This window comes from Rhinolophus hipposideros (genome assembly GCF_964194185.1).
Source record: "Rhinolophus hipposideros genome assembly, chromosome: 1".
NCBI classification, from domain to species: domain Eukaryota; kingdom Metazoa; phylum Chordata; class Mammalia; order Chiroptera; family Rhinolophidae; genus Rhinolophus; species Rhinolophus hipposideros.
Genome location: NC_138047.1, coordinates 81,332,281 through 81,352,173, shown reverse-complemented (window position 1 = coordinate 81,352,173; position 19,893 = coordinate 81,332,281). Strand labels below are relative to the sequence as shown.

Below are 19,893 nucleotides of genomic sequence, written 5' to 3'. Positions count from 1 at the left end.
AGAAGAAAGAGGTTTTTAAATTTTTTTTATATTTTTATACTCATACATTGGTCTCTTACGAACCTTATTACACTTCCTGGAAAGTTATAGAAGAGAGATAAAAAGCACAACTCAAAAGAGTTAGCTCTTGGGATTTTTAGTTTATCATTACTCTCTTTGTGTGTGAAAGCCAAAGAAAATTTAAAGGTCACATGTGTCTACAGGAAAATCCTTATAAGAAATCACAGATACTCTATGAGAATGAGAATGATTTTATCCGTAAAGGTTATACTCTCAAAGTGACATGATGAAATTTGATTTTTATAGCTCATTCATTCATAAATTCACCAAACATCTGTTAATACTATATCATTTTTAAGGCACTAACGCTCAAAGATGAATCAGACTACTCCCCTGCTCTCAGGTGCTTGAGAATAGTAGATGGAAGCTGACTTGTACAGGAATAATTACAATACACTTATAACGTGAGTGCTATGATGATGGTGGAAGTGAGCAAGGTGGTATTCAAACTATTGATCAAGCAGTATGGTACAGCGTCAACAAATCTGAACAGATAGCAGCCTCAATGCTGGAAAAGATTTTGAGAGATCTCCTTCTGGGATAGGTCTTTTCTCCTTTAGTTTGGTGATCCAGGGGGCTTCAAGGAAGGAGCCTGGATGGTCAGAGTTGCTTGGTGGGGGTGGGGATGGAGGGTAGTGCCTTCAGAATTGGCCAATAATCAGTGTGGTAGTGCAGATGTGTACCAGCTGCATATCAGCTCTGCATTTGGAGTGTTACAATTCATTTAAAAATGAATGTTCAGATATTTCCATCACGATTATTCTAGATTACTGTCTATTTTAAATTCATTGAGTACATTTCTGCAGCTGTCACTAAGCTTTGCTTCAAATGATATATGTATCACCCTCCGGCAGGTGTGGCCTGTAAAGACTTTGATGGGACTCTGCTCCGCTTGAGGTTCTGGATTTAAATGACTGATAGCATGTGTGGGTTCACCAAAGCTATTACAATTACAAAAGGGTAGTTATGTTCTACCTTTAATCTGACCGTATTGCATTTCATCATTGGGTGCTGCACTGAAATGAAAAACCTTGCCATATAGTGAATACTTTAATCTATTGTCATAAAGAAGGCCTTATCAATCTTGGCTCGAAAATCTAGGCTTAATGACCAAACTGGAGCTAAATAACAATAGAGATTATTCAGTAATTATCTTTGTATTTCCTCTAAATTAATATTAAATATTTTTGGTTATTTCATCCAATAAAATAGAAGTTAAGGAATAAAACTGAGAAGAAACTTATTCTTTAAACACACACATACTGCGGGTGGCCAGTTAGCTCGGTTGGTTAGAGCATGGTGCTGCTAAACACACACGCACATCCATAAAACGCACACAGGTACTTACAAGCCACTTGGCTTTATTTGGGTTACTGCATCCATATTTTATAGTACCAAAAATACAACAAAATGTTCTGTGAGGTGGTTATAGAAGGCAGTTCTCTACATTCTTCTGGAATGTAGAACTTGATCTGGTTAAATTATAAGTGACAAAGCTGAACAAAGACTGGCTACTGATTTATTACAACTTGTGATGCAATTGAATGGAAGTGTTCCTACTTCCGAACATTTCTTCACAAGGGAGCCAGCGTGTGTAGCAAGATCAAACAACTGTGCTTCATGGCTGTGTGTATTCAGGCAGAATGGTTAGGACTCCAGAGGGATTTGTGTGCCTGCATCATGCCCTGGGCACTTCCCGTCCTCAATCCCTGTGGAATTTCTCAGCTGCAGCCATCAGTCCTAGGGGTTAGATGTGCCTGAAAGAAGCAGACCACATTGCTCTCATTCGTTACCACCGCCTAGTTCTTGCCACAGTTCTGAAAAGCCAATGAGCTGTGGGCCTGGCTGACCTCCCTATCATTGCATTTCATACAGCATCCCTCTATCTCTACCTTCTCAAGGCAGGACGTCCACACTTGACACAGAAAAATATGGCGGTGGCTGCTATTATTGTACCTACTTCATGATTTATCTGCCTTGTTGATGTGAAATCAATTGACTAGACTGGCATTCTTGCATTTACTTTGGGGGACCTAGAGTTATTACTTTTGTAGGTACTAGAGAGCACGTGTGGCTATTAGTTAGGAAATGAATTATTTTCTTTTGTTTCTCACAAAGAACATATTATTATTGGTAGGACTCTAGTACAGTCTTTTCATGTTACAGATGACAAGTCTAAGATTCTGCAAAACAAGGCATAGGAGGTCTCTGGTTCTCAACCCATTTATCCTGCTCTCTCCTATTTCAGGGGTGATTCAAATAAATATTCCACTGATGGAAATCCAGAATTAAGTCAGTGTATGTGAGTGGAATATTGGAAGGAATTTCACAGATTTGAAAGGGAATCAGTGGAAAGATACAAATAACCCTAATAGGTTTGGCCTCATTTTGTGATTTGTTGTTACAGATTCTGTAATATCATCAAGTTACCCGTTTCACTCGGCTGGAACTTTGTAATTTTGTGTGTGAAACTGACCCTGAATGCTGTAGATGTTCAAATACAGCAGCAATGGTTTCCAAGTTTTGAGGCTTGCACCTTCTATTGTAAAGATCTGTGGAACATATCTGGAAAGAAGAAATGCAGGCTCTGAAGAGAACTTAATTCATATTAACATGCCAACATTCTGATACTATTTCCAATGCCTAAGGTTGACATCTGACTATTGTGTTAATGAGAGGGGGACTTTTTGTTTTTATCTACCCAACATATATAAATAGTACCACCAATTTTTTATTCAATATGGCTCAACTCCTTAGAGCTTTGACTTTCAACTTCTCCTATTTATCTCCTATATCAAGTTAAGCATCCAAGTTTGATTCTTCTTATCAAAATTATTATTTTGTATCTCATTTTTGTCCCCATTGCCACTTTACGCCTAGCTTTTGGAAGAGACTCATAATTGACTTTGATGACTTCTGCCAGGTTAGTCCTCCTAAAATACCACTTTCTTTATGTCATTATCTTACTACTCAATCTATAATGGCTTCCTATTATCTTATTACATGCTGGGGAATTTCCTAACTTCTTCTCCTGTCATTTGAGGCCTTCTATAATCTAGACCTACTTTACTTATCCAACCTTGTTTCAAATAAAAATTCAAATTCCAGTGAGGGTGGTCTCTTGGTTAGCTGCAGTTCACATGGCTAGCTGTATTTATTCATGACTTACTCAATATCCTCCCTTATCTTTTTTTATCTAGTCTTTTAAGTCAAGCTAAAGTTTCACCTCTCTGAAAAGCTTCTCCCAATTTTCCTGTCTGAGCTTCTGTGGTATAGCAAATGCCATATACAGTATAATACTATATTATACTGGCTAACATGACTCTTTAATTGTTTTTGTTTTGTTTTTGGTCTTGTATCTCTAAAAAGGTCATGAGATCTTTTCAGAAGAAACCATCCATACACAGTGTTGATAGCATAAAGTATTCTTGCTTATTTTTTGAATTTAAATATTTTAAAAGTCAACAACTGTTTTAGATATGACCTCCTTTATCTCAACATAAAATATTCAGAGAACAATCAAGTTTAATCAGGTATCTAGGGGATTTATTTCATTTATAGAAATCCTTTTTCATACTGAGTATTAATAACTAACTTCAAAGCTACTAGTAGAATTTAATAATTTCTTAATAATGATTGTATAATGAGGGGGCTGAATATGGAGGATAATTAATGATGCATGAACTGATTAAGTCATACATATTCAGAAATACGGTAGAATATAGGTAGTGTAAAAATGGATTAAGAACCTAATTTTCCTCATTTTTGTTCATATTCAAATGCAGATATGGAGAATCACTATAAATGAAAATTTATTTCATTGAACACTTTATACAAAGCTCTTTGTGTAAGAAATTTATTTTACTTATATTGTGAAATTGTCTTATTCAAAACCCCTTCTTTTGTGTTTTGAAAGACACCTAATGAGCCCATTTATTGGCATATTAAAAATATGAGAGCTGCCTGTTAGCTCAGTTGGTTAGAACGCAATGCTCTTAACAACAAGGTCGCCAGTTCAATCCCCACATGGGCCACTGTGAGCTGCGCCCTCCACAACTAGATTGAAACAACTATATGACTTGGAGCTGATGGGTCCTGGAAAAACACACTTAAATAAAGAAAAGCTTAAGATATATATATGAGTCATTTTACTAAGGAGCATAAAATAGATTTTATAGAACCAATTCCATTTCTGAGTATCATGGTTCCTTTGTACAGTTTATATTTTCCTTGAAGATTTTCATTTTAATGTTATCCTGGTATCATAATAAAGTGCCATATTTTAAACTATTCTATTTTATGAAAAACTCTTATGATAACAGGTTGCAAAATAAGAGAACTCAAATTTTACTTTGAAATTACCATGTAACTCTTGAACTTTCACTCCTGGTTATTAGTTCTAGAGTTCCTGGTCTACTTTATCTTTCATAAGTCCTTTAAGGACGATTGGCATTTGTCGTCAGGCTTTAGACATGTTACTTATTGGCCTCTGACACACATCCAAACCTTGGCAAGCTTCAAGGTTCCCATCTTAGTTAGAACAAAGGATGCTTGATAGAAAGCCAAGAAGATTTTGGTGTGTATTTTCTTTATTATTTAAGTCTCTAAGAGAGTATGTCTACCGAAGTAAAAGACTTAATTTTGTTTTTTTGTAACTTTGTGTTAGTTCCTATACAACATAGAAAAGAAACTCAACCCCAAAGTTAAAATCGTTCATCTTGGATTGGTTCTTCTGCAGTTTCATTGGAAAATGTTTGTTTGCCATGTGATAGATATAGCAGCAATGAAGTGCCAGAATTATTATGAAATCATATGTGGAAGCATTTTATTCGTAGAAATCTACTCATAATGTTTTGTATTCTAGGGAATTTGCCTGTCAGGACGAATCTGAGATTTAACTGTAAGAAACAACTATGTTTATGTTGAAGGAGGCAAGGAAACTGTGGAGTGGTTGGGAGATTTCAAGTATCTTTTTTAATGGCCAAGTGGGTCTTGATTTTCTAGTGAAGATCACCCATGTTAGCATTTCTATGGGAGGCCAACCATTATCCTAACTTGCACTGTATTTTGTTCTAGTTAGTTTAACAAGATAATTTGACATTTTGTAAAGTACTTTTCATATGTATGACATTTCAAATACATCATAGCATTGAGCAAATTAGTTCCTTATATAAGCAAATAGCAGCTTCTCCTTAAACAGTGGTTTGAAGTATAAAATGTCATTCCTATTTCTATTTAAGAAACTAAGAATAATGGTAAAAAAATGTGTTGCTTTACTTAGCAACTCTTAAAATGTTTATTAAACTTGTAGTGATATTACAAGTTGGCAGAATTTATATCACTTCATAGGTATGCTGGAAAAAAGATTGGAGAAGAAAAAAATGAGCCACATATATGGAGAGGGAGAAAGGTTTGCCAGTCCTATGTTATATCTTCTTGAAATTAAAATTAAGTAAGGAGAGGACAAGAATAATGAAATACCAGAGACTGGGCAAAAGACACTCTTGACGTAACATGGAGATTTGGGGTTGAGAAATACTGGGACTAGGTTTTCCTAATGGGAAAATCTTGTAAGGACTACATTCCATATTTAATGGAAGCTTATCGATGAGGGGAATTACATGATAAAAATATATTAAAATGATTACCCTAGTAATTGTATCTAGGTGAATTTGAGCGAGATCAGTAAGAATTCAGAGCTGAAGAGCAAAGACCTAAACTGTCTCAGGTTGATTGTTATCTACATTTTGTAGATGTAGGTTAATCTGCCCAAAGTTACACAGGTAATGTGTTGAAGAATCAGATTCAAACATATGTCCACATGGCTGATTTCAAAACTTGTACTCTGCTGTCTTATCATTTTTTTAACCAGAATAAATACCACAGAAGTGTTATTTGTTCAGCTGTTTAAAAAATAGTCATCCATTTAACTAACATTTCATTATGTACCAGGCACTGAGAATATAATAGTGAATAAGACAGACACTACTCCTCATTTCTAAAAGATCAATATTTTTATTTGTCTCATTCTATACTTATATATAATAGACTTGTTAAAACTGATGTATATGCTATAGTTAATAGTACTGTATTGTACACTTCAAATTTTGTTAAAAGCGTAGAGCTCATGTCCAGCGTTCTCACCATCAATAAAATAAAATAAATTGGCATGCATGGTTTAAGAGTACATTAACTGAGCATACACATAAATATGTGCTAATCACAACTCCCTAGGTTAACCATGAGTGTTTTTAGTATGTGAAGAGAGAATAATTCTTTCTTGAGCTTTGTAAAATAAAAATTTTACTAACTTATGGCCAATAATTTCTCATGATTATCTTACATTTATAATGAGAAGCTAAAAATAAGCCTATAAACTAGAATTGTAAACAGAGGCCTTCAGAAATGCTCATGAATCTATTCTTTCTAAGTTTATTTAAAGCTCCTATTTTTCTTAATGGCAGCTCTGTGTGTTTGTATCAGAAAATAGAGTGATCCGTAGAGTGCTCAGTAAAAAGTAAGTCCATAACTTTAGAATTTGCAATTCAGGAGTCAGACTGTCTGGGTATAAATCCCCAGCCCACCTCTTACTTGATGTGAGATGCTGACCAAGTCATTTAATCTCTCTATGTTATCACCTTCCAAAATTATATTGCGATTATTTAGCTAGTGTAAATAAGTGAAATGGTGCATGAGTGGTGCTTACCAAATGCGAGATGGGTGGTGAACATTCATAAATATTAACAGTCATCATTATCCCTTTTATTATGGTCAAGTCTTTTGTGGGGATTTTTGCCCATGACTCCGTGTGGTCATCAGACTCGCAAGGCTTCCATGGGCAGCCTTGTTCTATCACTTCTGCTCTACTTGCTATAGTACACTGATACCTTCACGCTAGTTTCGTCAGGTCTAGTTTCCATGTTGCCTTTTGCCTCTGAAGCACTCCTCCTTCTATTCTGGTGGTTTCATCTCGACATTTTGTTTACTCATTCTCCATCACTAATTGTCAGTGTTAAACTACTCCCGTTATGATTATTTTTCCAACTGGTGACTAATTTCTGCTATAGGCATATTAAATAATTCATTTAACACCAACTTAAAGACCTGTGGGCCATTTACATGTGTGTAAATTGTGTATGTGCTGCTGCCATATGAATTCATCAATCAGCAATTTGGCAAAAGCCTGTGACATTGCAAAGCCATTAATGAAAACAAGTCCCAGTTTCCATTAGCCCACTTTTTTTTTTTTCCATTTCCCAGAAGGAAGATTGTCTCAATCTCTGATAAATTGTGAATTAACATTATTTAATTTATTGAGCATGTGACAAACTATATTCAACAATTACTTTTTTTTCTGTTAGTCTAAAAATTCTGTTTATCTTTAAAAGATCTTTTTACCACTCTACATTCCATTGGAAACATGAAATCTAGAGAGCTCATTTAAATTTTTCTACAAGCTTGGGAGCTCAACTTTTTAACAAAGTGAATATATTGCCTTGTATATATAATAACCACTCTTGTTCTATAGCATATAATCGCACAAAGAAATATATATTTCCTATTTCCCAACCCCTACTCTCTGACATCTTGCAGCCCCCTCCCCTGCAAATAGAAATAACAAAAGCTGTCATGACAAATCCCCTGTAGGATCATGGGGTAAAACATTCTATACCATAATAATGAAACACTTTATGTGTGGGAGAAGAATGATAGAAATAACAACCATGGCACATCAGACCTCATTAAAGTCAGTGCACGACAACACTGGGCTTTGTGTTCTCTTGAACAGTTTCTATTGAATATTCTACTATATTATCTAAATACTGAAAACAGAAATAAAGACAACTCTTCATTTGCTGGAATTCCATTTCTGGAAACAAACCATCTACATAAAGCCTGGAAATGTTTCTTTGCACTTGGTTTGGAAATTTGTTTCTTTTATTAAGTACGGTGGTTTTTCAGTATGTTCTTGTGAGAGTCTCCAATTGTCTTGTAAACATGGTCATTTTCCCCTAGTTGTAAAATTTACAAATCAATTATTTCTTGGGTAAACTTGAAATGCTTCATTTAAACTTAGCACCAGCTGGAACTGAACTTATATTGAAATAACTGGGAAGAAGGGTTACAAGGAAAAGGCAGTTTTTGCCTATTGGCTTCTTTCCACGAGGAATAGAAACTCAGCCAGTTAAAAATAACTCTAATGATCAAGTAATGTTGAGAATTAGATGTACCACAATTCTGATGTAAGTTACCTATGTTTATTTAAAAGCTTTTCATAGCAATTGCTAAAATCGGAAAAATACAGAAATAGATAAAACAGGAGTCCTGCTCTCAATGAATTTTATGAGAAAGATGAAAACATACTTTGCCAGAAGGTCTTGCCTTGTTGCTTAAGTACTCTCCTCATGAGAAGTATATTTTGGAATAACTAGCCCAGTTTCTTCTAAATCAGTGGCTTTTAAACCATTTTGGCTACTACCCCAAGGAAGCATTGCCATTTTACATTTAGACCAGCACACACACTCAAATCCATCCAGTTGGCGTAGATGGCATAATGTGTACACTGTTAATGCCCTCATATTCATTAGCCACTGAAGGGAGTTTTTTGTTTTGTTTTGTTTTTTATACCTTTCCTAAGTCACATTGTTTAATTCCCATTCGTTGAACACAATTTCTGCACATACTTTATGTTTCAGAAGTTTTACTTAAAATTGTGAAAAAAATTCCTGGTATAAAACCTAGAAAATAAGCATGTTTATGAAGGAAACATTTATAAAATTAATTTGAAGATTTGATAGTTTTATTTGATTTTTAAAATTCCTTCTAGAAATTTGACAAAATAATTAATTACTAATCTTAGGGGGCCAGTACGTTATAGATATTTATAGCCTTGGTAAAGTTATGATATGTCCTGGTTAGGACATACAAATAAATATAGCAACTTAGGTTTTGTGGTTTATTACTAACATAGTAATAAACTATTTTTCTAAAAACTATTAATTTTTATACTTTTATTACTCTACTAACGTTAAGAACAGAATTTGAAACATTTGTTAGCATGTCTCTTGTGTTGTTAAAAAAAGGGAGAAATACTTTCACAACTTTTCAATTGAACTTGTTGCCTTTAAAATAAATACTGTATATCTGAATAATACTCTATAGTGAGAGTTTTGGAGCATGGCTGTTGTAAACTTAATACCTATTATTTATTGGGATTAACTTTCTTTTATAAACTGACATTCCATTTCCAGGAACTTTAAGACAAACGCACACACATAAAGGATACTTAAATAAGCCTGTTTTATATATAGTGGAGTACATGCTGATTTAAAATATCTTGGGAAATAAATCTCTTGAATAAAAAAAGTTATTTCTTTTAAAAATGATCATGGTATGAAATAATGTTGGCATGCTTCAAATAGCCCATAGGCGGTATTCCTTTTAAGGCTCATCAGGTGATAAGCCCTGAGCCTGTTGCTAGAGATATAAGGATAAATGAGAGAATTCTTCTCCTCAAGAGGTCAGTCTAGTGGGAGACTGTAACAGGTAACAATATGCATATATATTTGCCTAAGTTGCCATGTTATAAAAATATGAGGCAGGCCACTGATAAAATAAAGCAGTTTGGAAAGTTTGTGCTGTGTCTAGTCTCTCAGTCTATGGAGTGTGCGTTCAAAAGGGAGAGGCCGTGTGGTAAGGCAAAGAGCATTGAACTCGTGTGGGGACAGAGCCAGGAGTGCAGTTTCCAGGCTCTCGGCCTCACGTGGAAAGGTGCTGGCTCAGGTAGTAAATGGCCATCAATTGTAATCGGATGGCCATCAGCTGTGGCTAGTTGGCCGTTAGCTGTAACCAGTGAGCCATTGACCACTAAGATAATTGCCATGGCTACGCTAGCAGAAACGTGGCGGCTAGCAAGAAGATGGTGGCTGAACTAGCAAGCACAGATTGCAGTTAGCATGGCGGGTTGCAGATCGTGTGGCTCCTGCTTCCTGTGTCTCCGGCCCAGCCACCAGTGAGAATATAGTAGTATAACTCCCCTATCTATGGCTCTGTGGGTGTTCCTTTTTGGCCTCACCATATCCTGTGTTCCTATGTGGGGAGCGGGACCAGAGACCCCACATGACACCCTGCATGACAACTTGGTTGGAACCAGGAAGCTGGTGTCTGCTGTGTGGGACCTTCAGCAGGTTGTTTTTACCTCGATTTTTATATTTGCAGAAATATGAATCATTGATTTATAACCTTGTTTTAGCCAATGAATTTTTACTGGAAATGGTTGCAACTCGATATGACAAATTGGAGCTGCCCTGACGGTCCACTATGAAGCATATTGTGAAAAACTGTGGGCTGTATCACTTCCTGGGTATATTGTAGTAGAGACGTGTTGTGAATATGGAGTAAACACATTTTAGCTGATATTCGACTTCTCCCAGTTATTGGCTATTTAAGCTTTTTTTGCTTCGAATTGTGGAATGAAAGGCTTTGGTCTATATTGAAAGAATTTCAGGCATTCAGCAAGCAAGCAGGTGGGAGGACTTTGGGGAACGCTCTGAAATGAACCTGTGCCTGCTTGTAAGGTTAATCTAGGTCTGAAGGTAAATCTGGTTTAGTCTATTGAAAGTAGCTGGAGGATGGATGGGATGGATGGTTCAGAAAGGATGATCCGAGTCTCCTCTGTGCACAGCACGTTCCTCCCTCCCTAGAGCCATCCTCAGCTGTTGGAGACCTATTCCTGGGGTCTGCTGGGTGGAGGGGTGAGCCTAGGTTTGCACGCATCTCTCCTCCAGGCCTCCCTGTCCCAGCATGCATCTCACTGTGGGGCTTGCTCATCTGCTCGCTGCTCGGACTCACTCTTTCCCTCCCTGAGCACAAGCTCAGCCTCCTCTTTCGTCTGCCTTCAGAATTCTGGATAGGAGTGTTTGCTTTTTGAAATATTTACTGTTGTTTGAGGTATTTTGTAGTATTTTCTCTGATGTCCTTCAAGAATCCCTATGTTTCTAGAGATGAAACATAAGAAGTTTCAGCTTTTTTATAAGGATGTGTCAAATTGTTTAGCAGTCTTACTATTTTTATTGACAAAGGTGACAGTAATATATCATGAAAACAGTTTATAAGCCTTGCTGAATTAATGAAAAATAAAGGAAACGGTCCCTTCACATAGTATATGGCACTTTACAGTTTTCATCAGCAGTCATGTAAATGTGGTAGTTAGTTCTAGTCACCAGATCTTTTGGCAGATGAAAACTAAAGAGGTTAATTGGAAGTTGGCTTAATGTACACAGTAGTGAAAACCTTTTAACTCTGTTCCATGTTCTTTTCATTACACTGAATTTCCTCTTTGAATAGAAGGTAGTGCTGATCTCTCACACTTTTATTCACACACATATTCAGTGTTTCTTATCAAATGCTCAAATATATTATGATCACTTAATGACTAAATAGAAAAAGAAAATAAAAATAAAGCAAAAGAAGGGAGGCCAATATTTACTGAGCTCCTAGTTTGTGCTTTTACATGCGTTCATTACGTCCTTCACAGAAATTCAGTCAGGAATTATTTCCCTAATGACCCGTGTCATTAATGACCTTGAGGTCATTTGTGTAATGATATAGCTACATTTCTCTCTATCCTCAGGTTTTTATGACAACATACCTATGCACAATCACCAAAGGCCGACCCTTCTCTTTCTTTGTTTTAAAGCACTTTATTAAAATATGGTTGACATGGAAAAAGCTGTATATATCTAATATTTACAACTCAATGAGTTTGGGGTAAGTATACATCCATGAATTCATCACCATCATCAAGGCCATACACATATTCATCACCTCCCAAAGTTTCTTTCTGTACCATTATTATTAAGAATGCTTAACATAAGATCTACCCATAGCAAATTTTAGGTGTAAAGTACCATGTTGTTTGCTGTAGGCATAGACTATGCTGGATGGTAGAGCTCCAGAATTTATTTATCTTGTATAATTAAAACTTTGTACACTTTGACCATCACCTCTCCATTTCCCCCACCCCCAGCTTCTGACAATGACTATTTGACTCTCTGCTTCTGTGAATTTGACTATTTTTGATGCCACATATAAATGAGATCATACAGTATCTGTCTTTCTGTATCTGGCTTATTTCACTTAGCATAATGTCCTCCAGGTCCATCCATGTTATTGCAAAGGGCAGAATTTCCTTCTTTTTAAAGGCTGAATTATAGTCCACTGTATATATCTATCTATATCTATCTATCTATATCTATATATCACATTTTCTTTGTCCATTCATCTGTTGAAGGGCTTTGTTTCCATATCTTGGCTATTGTGGAAAATGCCTCAATGAACCTGGGAGTGCACGTATCTCTTTGAGGTCCTGATTTCAATACCTTTGGCTAAATACCCAAAGGTGCAACTGCTGAATCATTTGGTAGTTCTGTTTTAATTTTTAAAGGAACCTCCATACTATTTTCCATAGTGGCTACACCAATTTGCATTCCCACCAACAGTGCATCTGGGTTCTTTTTTCTCTACTTATCTTCTTTTTAAAAAAATAACCTAGCAGGTGTGAGGCGATAGCTCATTGTGGTTTTAATTTATATTTATCTGATGGTCAGTGATGTTTAGCACCTTTTCATATACCTGTTGGCCATTTGTATGTCTTCTTTGGAAAAAATGTCTATTTAAGTTTTTTCCCCATTTTTTAGTTGGGTTATTTGATTTTTTGCTATTAATTTGTAGGACTTCCTTATATATTTTAGGTATTAACCCGTTATTGCATGTATCATTTGCAAATATCTCCTTCCATTCTGGAGGTTGAGTTTTTATTTTGTTGATCTTTTCCATGGATGTGCAGAAACTTTTTAGTTTGATATAATCCCACTGGTATATTTTGCTTTTGTTGCCTGTGTTTTTGACGTCATATCTAAAATGTCATTGCCAAAACCAATGTCAAGGAATTTTGTCCCTATGTTTTCTTCTACTTTTATGGTTTCAGTTCTTTAAGTCTTTAATTCATTTTGAGTTGATTTTTCCCTTTTGTTTCTATCCACATTATTTCTTCTCTCCAAAAAGCAGCCACAGTCAGAAATGTATGTTGAAAGAGAGAGATATAAAACAAAACAAAATACCCATTCAATTATGAATTTTGAAACTTTTCTCAAACACTTCCTGTGTGTTTAATGCTTATAAGACATAAAAATATTTTTAAATACAAATAAAATCCCCATAAAAAATAATTTCTTCTCCGAGTACCCAGAAAGGTTATATTTAAGCTCAGCTTGAAATACTAGTAGGAGTGGAGAAGAGTGATCACATCTGAATAATAGGAGTAGAATTGACAAGGTATTGGTAATTTATCTGATAAACCAGATAAGGTTATTCCAGATACCTGCAATGACCATCTACCCCCAAGACCATGGAAAGGCCCATCTATATAGGTATATGTTTATTTCTAGGCACGTATATAATCTTAGAAAAGAGCCTTATCACAGATAGGTACATCATTAGTGAGGAGTAGAGTGTTCCAGCAATGTTAGTTGTGGGCCAAAGAAACTGGTTTGACTTAAGACACATTGCGATGATGTGATTTAATGATCTGTCTGCAGTTGGGTTTTTTTAACACTGATTTTTAAAGTATTACCATCATGGCTAATTTTTAGTAATTTTCGTCTCATACTGACAGTTTGCATTATCTTTCAAGCAAAAACTTTTTGAAGCATGAACAGTACTGGTTATCATGAAATTTCTTATGAAGAGCAATCTGTTTTTATAGCCTCCCTCTGTTTTCTATAATTCATTCTTCATTTCATGAATTCTCTGCTTGTAAGTTTTCTCTTCCTTTGTTGCTGATAGCTTCTGCTTTTTCTCTTCTCATTCATATTCTTGAATCAGTTTCTTTTGCAGAGTCATGCCTTTCTGCTGATAGAATGTACTGAGAATTTCTACTGCAAAGATCTGGCCAAATTCAGTGAATAAGAGTCAGGTTCCAGCTTCTATATTTGTTCTTACAGCTCATGCCTGGCTGACACTTCATCACTCAGTTCGGAATGGGAATGGCCACTATCTTTTTCAACTATTGTTAACATCGGTTTTGTCTGGGAAACAGCCATCATTTGTCTTTTTTGATTTTTCATATTCTCACTCTGGTGATCTGCCAGCTGTCCATTGTCAATTTTATCCCATCCATATAATTTTTTTTATTATTTTACTCTTAAATTCAGAAGCAATATCAAATTGTCTTATTTGCATAGCAGACATCTTCAAAACTTCTGTTTATTCTTTTTGTAAGCAAGATCTTTATGTCTTACTGAGAGTTTTGTATAATTTATTAGCTCAGTATAATGCCCACTCCAGTCTTCTGTTTCTTCTAGTAATTGTAACATGCTCTTCTCAAATCTAGTATTTTCTTTGTAAATCCAATAGAGTTTAGATTCCCATCCTTTCATAACTTAGTTTAGCTTCCTTCATTTTCTCTCAAATATTATGAAATTCTTTGTAAAACCTTATCATATTTAATAGATGTTTGTCTTGTCATATATATTTTTACTTTTCTTAGATTCTATTTTTCTCAATTCTCAATGTAATCAGGTTTCCCATAGTATTTGATTCATTTCACTAAGCCTTCTGTTTGAATAACAGACTATGGCAGACATGTTCAGAAGTATTCTAACTTTGTTTCTTGATTTCTTTAAAAAATACTATTGCTTCTTTGTTATTTTTTTATAGTCTGATTTCTTTTAAATATAATTTTTTAAAAGTTTATTTCAAACTATTTTAAATATTTGTGTATTCTATTGTTTTTACATAATGAATTCTATTAAACAGGAATATTCTTCAGGGAGCAAGTGATAAACTAAGTCCGATAAACAAATATAATCATAGGCCTTAAGACTTGTCATAAAAATCAGGACTGGACCCTTTGGCACTTGTTGTGGGTGAGATAGCAGTCAGTCTAAGTACCTCCGTGAGTAATTTTCCCTCTGGTAGTTCCTAGCATTTTCTCTTTATCCTTGAATATTCTGAAGTTTCTCCTTCTACGTGCTTAACTGCGATTTATTGTTACTTGCCACTTGGAGTATAAGTTCAATCTTAGGACTCCTATATTCAGTTCTGGAAAATTATCATCTATTATCTCTTAAACAAAGGCTTCTTTATCATTTCTTTTGGATTCTCTTATTGATGTAAGTAATATCGTACTTCTTAACGTAGATAGAGACATAGATACATAGATCGATAGTGTCTTAGTCTGTTTGGGCTGCTATACAGACTGGGTGGCTTCTAAACAACAGACATTTATTTCTCTCAGTTCTCGAAGCTGGAAAGTCTAAGATCAAGGTGTCAGCAGGGTTGCCCTCTGCAGAGGCCCCCTTCCTGCTTTATAACAGGTGCCTTCTCACTGTATCCTCACAGAGGGGAAGGGACTAGGAAGCTCTGTGGGTCTCTTATAAGGCACTAATCCCATTCATGAAGGCTCCATCCTTGGGGCTTAAGCACCTGCCCAAAGCCCCACCTCCTAATACCATCATCTTTGGGGGTGAGAATTTCCCCATGTAAATTTTGAGGGTATGCATTCTGTATCTGCCACATCATTTCTTTCTTCAACTATATGCAGGCTAGCACTTAATTGGTTTATGTTTTTCTTTTTTAATTTCGATGACTTTTATTTTTCATTTTAAGATTTCTAAAGGATTGTTTTTCAAATCCCCTTTTCTTTTTTTCCCCTTGTTCACATTTAAAAATCCCTGATCTTTAATGGATGTTACGTCTTCATTTATTTCTTAAAGCTTAATTAACATACCAACTATTGTCTGATGGTTTGTTAAAATTAATTTTATCTGGAAAGAATTCATAACATTATTGAGTGCTGTCTTTCTTAGCATTAGATGTCTTTGTATATTTTTGGAATTTTAGTTTGTATATTCATTATGAATAGTAGGGTTTTGTTGTTGTTGTTTTTGGTGTAGTTTTTTCCCTGTGTTTGTCTGCCTTTCTTTCCTCTGTGCTCACCTTTTCTTACATAACCATTTTGTTTGTCTTTATCTGACCTTCCAGCCTTCTAGACCAGACTTGTCTTAAAATGACATTTTAGGACTCTGTCCCAGATTTATGTTGGGGATATCATAGAATTAGACATCATATCAGCAGATGCTTACTTCATTTTCTGATTGAGCAATTATATCTATACATTCCTCATCCTTTAAGTGAGAGACCTAGGTGTTTTTTCAGTGTCTCTTTAGCATTTTCAAACCCCTGGCTTTAAGTAGTGATTCTGGCTCTGGTTAGCGAACTTATGGGCATTTATTCTTCAAGAATAGAGTTCGTGGCCACCAGTCCCACTTCTAGAACTGGAACCCAGCAGGCTCATGATTTTTGCCCTGCTCTCCACTTTGCATTTCTGGACGGTAAACATGTCCATTTCTTTTTTAATACAAATAATTCTAAAATGCTTTTTCTTTTTACAATTGACTGTATTTTTGGAATAGAAGGAACAAATCAGAATATAAACTCATTGTGCCATCTTCACATAATTCCACTAATGAAATTTTCATGTGTATATTTTAATATTTTCAACTTCTTTGCCTTTTCATGGAAGATATATATGTCTTATGACCTATAACTCCTGCTATGCAGATCACAGACAATCATAAGTATATAGTAGTTGCTAAAAACTTCTTACTTTAATTGATTTTATAATAGAAAAATATCTGATTTTTAATCTTAAGGATACTATAAATATCAGAATATGTCAGTATATATCTGTGTAGATGTGTGTGTGAGTGTATGTATAAATGTATATTTTTCATCCCTATTAAGGTCCCACTGGATTGATTTACCTGTTTACATGATTCTCCTTTTACTTCTAATCTGGCCATGAATATCCTGAATATGATAAAATCTTCTTTTTATGCTAGAATACAGAAAGAAATCTGAAATTTCTCATGACAATTTTGGACTCTGCTGTAAAGCTGTTTGTCCTAAAATTTTCCATTGATTTTATTGCTTGATTGTTTTTAACCTCTTACAAAACCCAGATGGCCAGACTTATTCTGTGTAAGGGCTTGAGGGGAAACTAACTGGGCCACTGATCTTATTTCTCATCAGAGTGTTTCCATGCGGAAGTCAGTAGCTCAGGATCACATTAAGAGTCGGCTGGATGCTAAGGCCTCTACTGCTTGTGTCTTGAACTTTTGAATTAGGAAGCCATCAGTCCAACTTAGCAGCTCATTCTTTAAAACCAGGAAGTTCTGTATTTTCCTTGGCCTCTTTCTTCCAGCAAATGTTACATGACCTCAATTCTCATTGTGGGCTAATATTCTCTTCTATTTGCTGGAATCATAATTCAGTGGGAGCTATTCCTACCCAAAGAAATGAGGGGAGAAATTATGTAATTGAAGATAATGGTTTGAAAGCCATAAGAGGATAGAATCCTGTGCTAAGTATGATACATACTACCTTGGTGGTCTTCATGGGCAACTCATTGAAAAAAAAAAAAACACAAGTTTTTCTCCATTTTTAAAATGGGATCATCATACAGACTAAATATTTATTGAATGACAATAATGAGCTAACCCCTTAGAAGCATGAGACCTATAGTTACTACCTAAGCACTTTACAGTTAAAACAGTTGTGACTTTAACTTAGCTGGTTCTCAGAGAAATGCCAATATAGGAAAATTCACATTTAATAGAAATATTTGTAAGATTATTTTCATTAATATGTACATTTAACTAACTGCCAACTAAATATTTTTAAGAGAATCATGATGGACCCGACTGAAGAGAAACCATAGTCATTTGTACTTTGTACTTTTAATTATTAATATCCTGAAACCTTCCGAAAAGAAATTTTCCTAAGCAACATGAAATCTCACCACCATCAATTTGCTTAGCAAAGCCTTTATTGATGACACCAAGACAGGATGAACAAAAATTAGGAATCTTTCGTGTTCCTATATTGCACTAGATGGTAAGAGATCAAGTACAACTTTTAGGACTAAATGAAGCTTAAAAGTTATGTTGAAATACCAACAATAGAACCGGCCTTTACAAATGTCTGGTCCCTTTCTTGATGTTCTTAGTTAAAAAGAATGATAAAATATATAGAAATTATTTACTGGCCATTTTGGAACCAAAAATTCAAAAAACTGTTCTTTGTATTTCAGGCCCTCCAGGAAAACGAGGTAAGAGAGGCCGAAGAGGAGAATCTGGTAAGTCTCTCTTTCAGCTGCTCTGTGTCATTCATATTCTGCTTAGGTTCCTGCATCTGTTCCTCCTAATTCAGATTATATTGTCTTGTTAGAGGTCGTGCGGGTGTGTGTAATTACTACTGGCACCCAATTTGGCTGATTTACTGTGTCGAGTCTGACTTTTCAGTGTATAGTGAGCGTTTCTTAGCAGCACACACTGTGGCAACATTCACCTATGCGTCCATCTTCATAGTTGGTCAGTAAATGTAGGTTTTCTGTGAAAACATATGCCTTGGGATACCAGGGCACATCTCTTGGAAAGCTTTTGTTATTATTTTATCCAACTGGTACAATTTTGTCATGCTTTTACTCTCATTCTTTTCAAAGTTTGAGAATTTTTATTCCTCTTTTATAACCATAGAAATTTCGTGATGACAGGAGCCTTAGTAATCAATCCAGCATTTTCATTTTGTAGTTGAGGAAACAGAGGCCCAGAAGAGTCAGGTGATTTGGCGAAGGCCATGCAATTTTTTATAAGCAGAACTTGAAATACAACCAATTGTCCTGACGCCCACTTCAGTGAGTTTTTGCTTTCAGGCCAAATCCCTGTATGTAAAGTGAAACAGAAGAGTCAAATAAAAACTTATTTTTTTTTTTTTGAAAGCAAGATATCCGAGTGAATGAGTTCATGTACTGTTTTACTTGTTCTATATAGTCTATGACTCTGAAAACATAAGTGAAGTCTTATCTATATAGTCTATGACTCTGAAAACATAAGTGAAGTGAATTTAAGGTTTGATTCTAGTGTTTGCTAAGAAATGTTATTTTCTGTATTTCTTGGTATTAAAAACAATTAGTTACTGAGGTTTGAAAGAGTAGAAATACTAATCTATCAAAAAGAGGAGAGAAGATATATTTTTTTTGTCGCATTTCCTCTTCATTTTGGAAAAAAGATGCCAAAGTAGAAAGGGTTTATGAAAATCCAATAATTTGGGTAGCATACTCTTACTTTAAGAGTATTCTCACAACTTGTTATCAAACCTCACTGAATCTAAATAATTGGAAACTTGTCTAGGTATTCCCTTCACAAAGTGCAAAGTTTCGTAATAGAGGATGGTTTATGAATTTGTTTTGAGGGAAAAGAAATGATAAAACATTGGTAAAGTCAAATTATCACTGAATTGAACTTTGTCTCAAATGAAAGAAAAAGGATTGAGGGAAAAGAGTGAAAATTTATGTTTATACACAGTTTTGTAGAAAATACAAAAGTCAATTCTTTACTTAGAACTGGTATTTTAATTGAGCATACAGTGTGTGAAATATTGAAATTTTCTTAGACTTTGCCAGTGTTTTGATGAGAATGCCTAATTTTAAAGAAACTTATATAAATATCAGAGTTTATTCTTTTATATATTGGTATATAGTGGTATTTATATAATACCACCGAATAAAACACATTCTTAGAACAAATAATGAGTACATTTTTAATTTAGCCATTTTACCAATCTCAAGAAAGTTATTTATATCCGTTCTCTATAACTGATCTATCATAAATGACCAAAGATCCTCCTGATTCATATTTTATCTAAATTTTTTGATATATAAATTAGACAGTCTTTGCTTAAAATATATGAATATGTTAGTAATTCATAAAG

At 35.0% G+C, this 19,893-nt stretch overlaps 1 protein-coding gene across 1 annotated transcript in view; it reads left to right on the top strand.

The window, feature by feature from the left end:
- COL25A1 (collagen type XXV alpha 1 chain) overlaps positions 1–19,893 on the top strand; it is a 436,533-nt gene that overhangs the window by 202,653 nt on the left and 213,987 nt on the right. Inside the window, exon 3 of the mRNA XM_081052890.1 lies at positions 18,215–18,259. Coding sequence (XP_080909016.1) covers positions 18,215–18,259 — 45 coding nt within the window. The remainder of the gene's footprint in view (positions 1–18,214; positions 18,260–19,893) is intronic.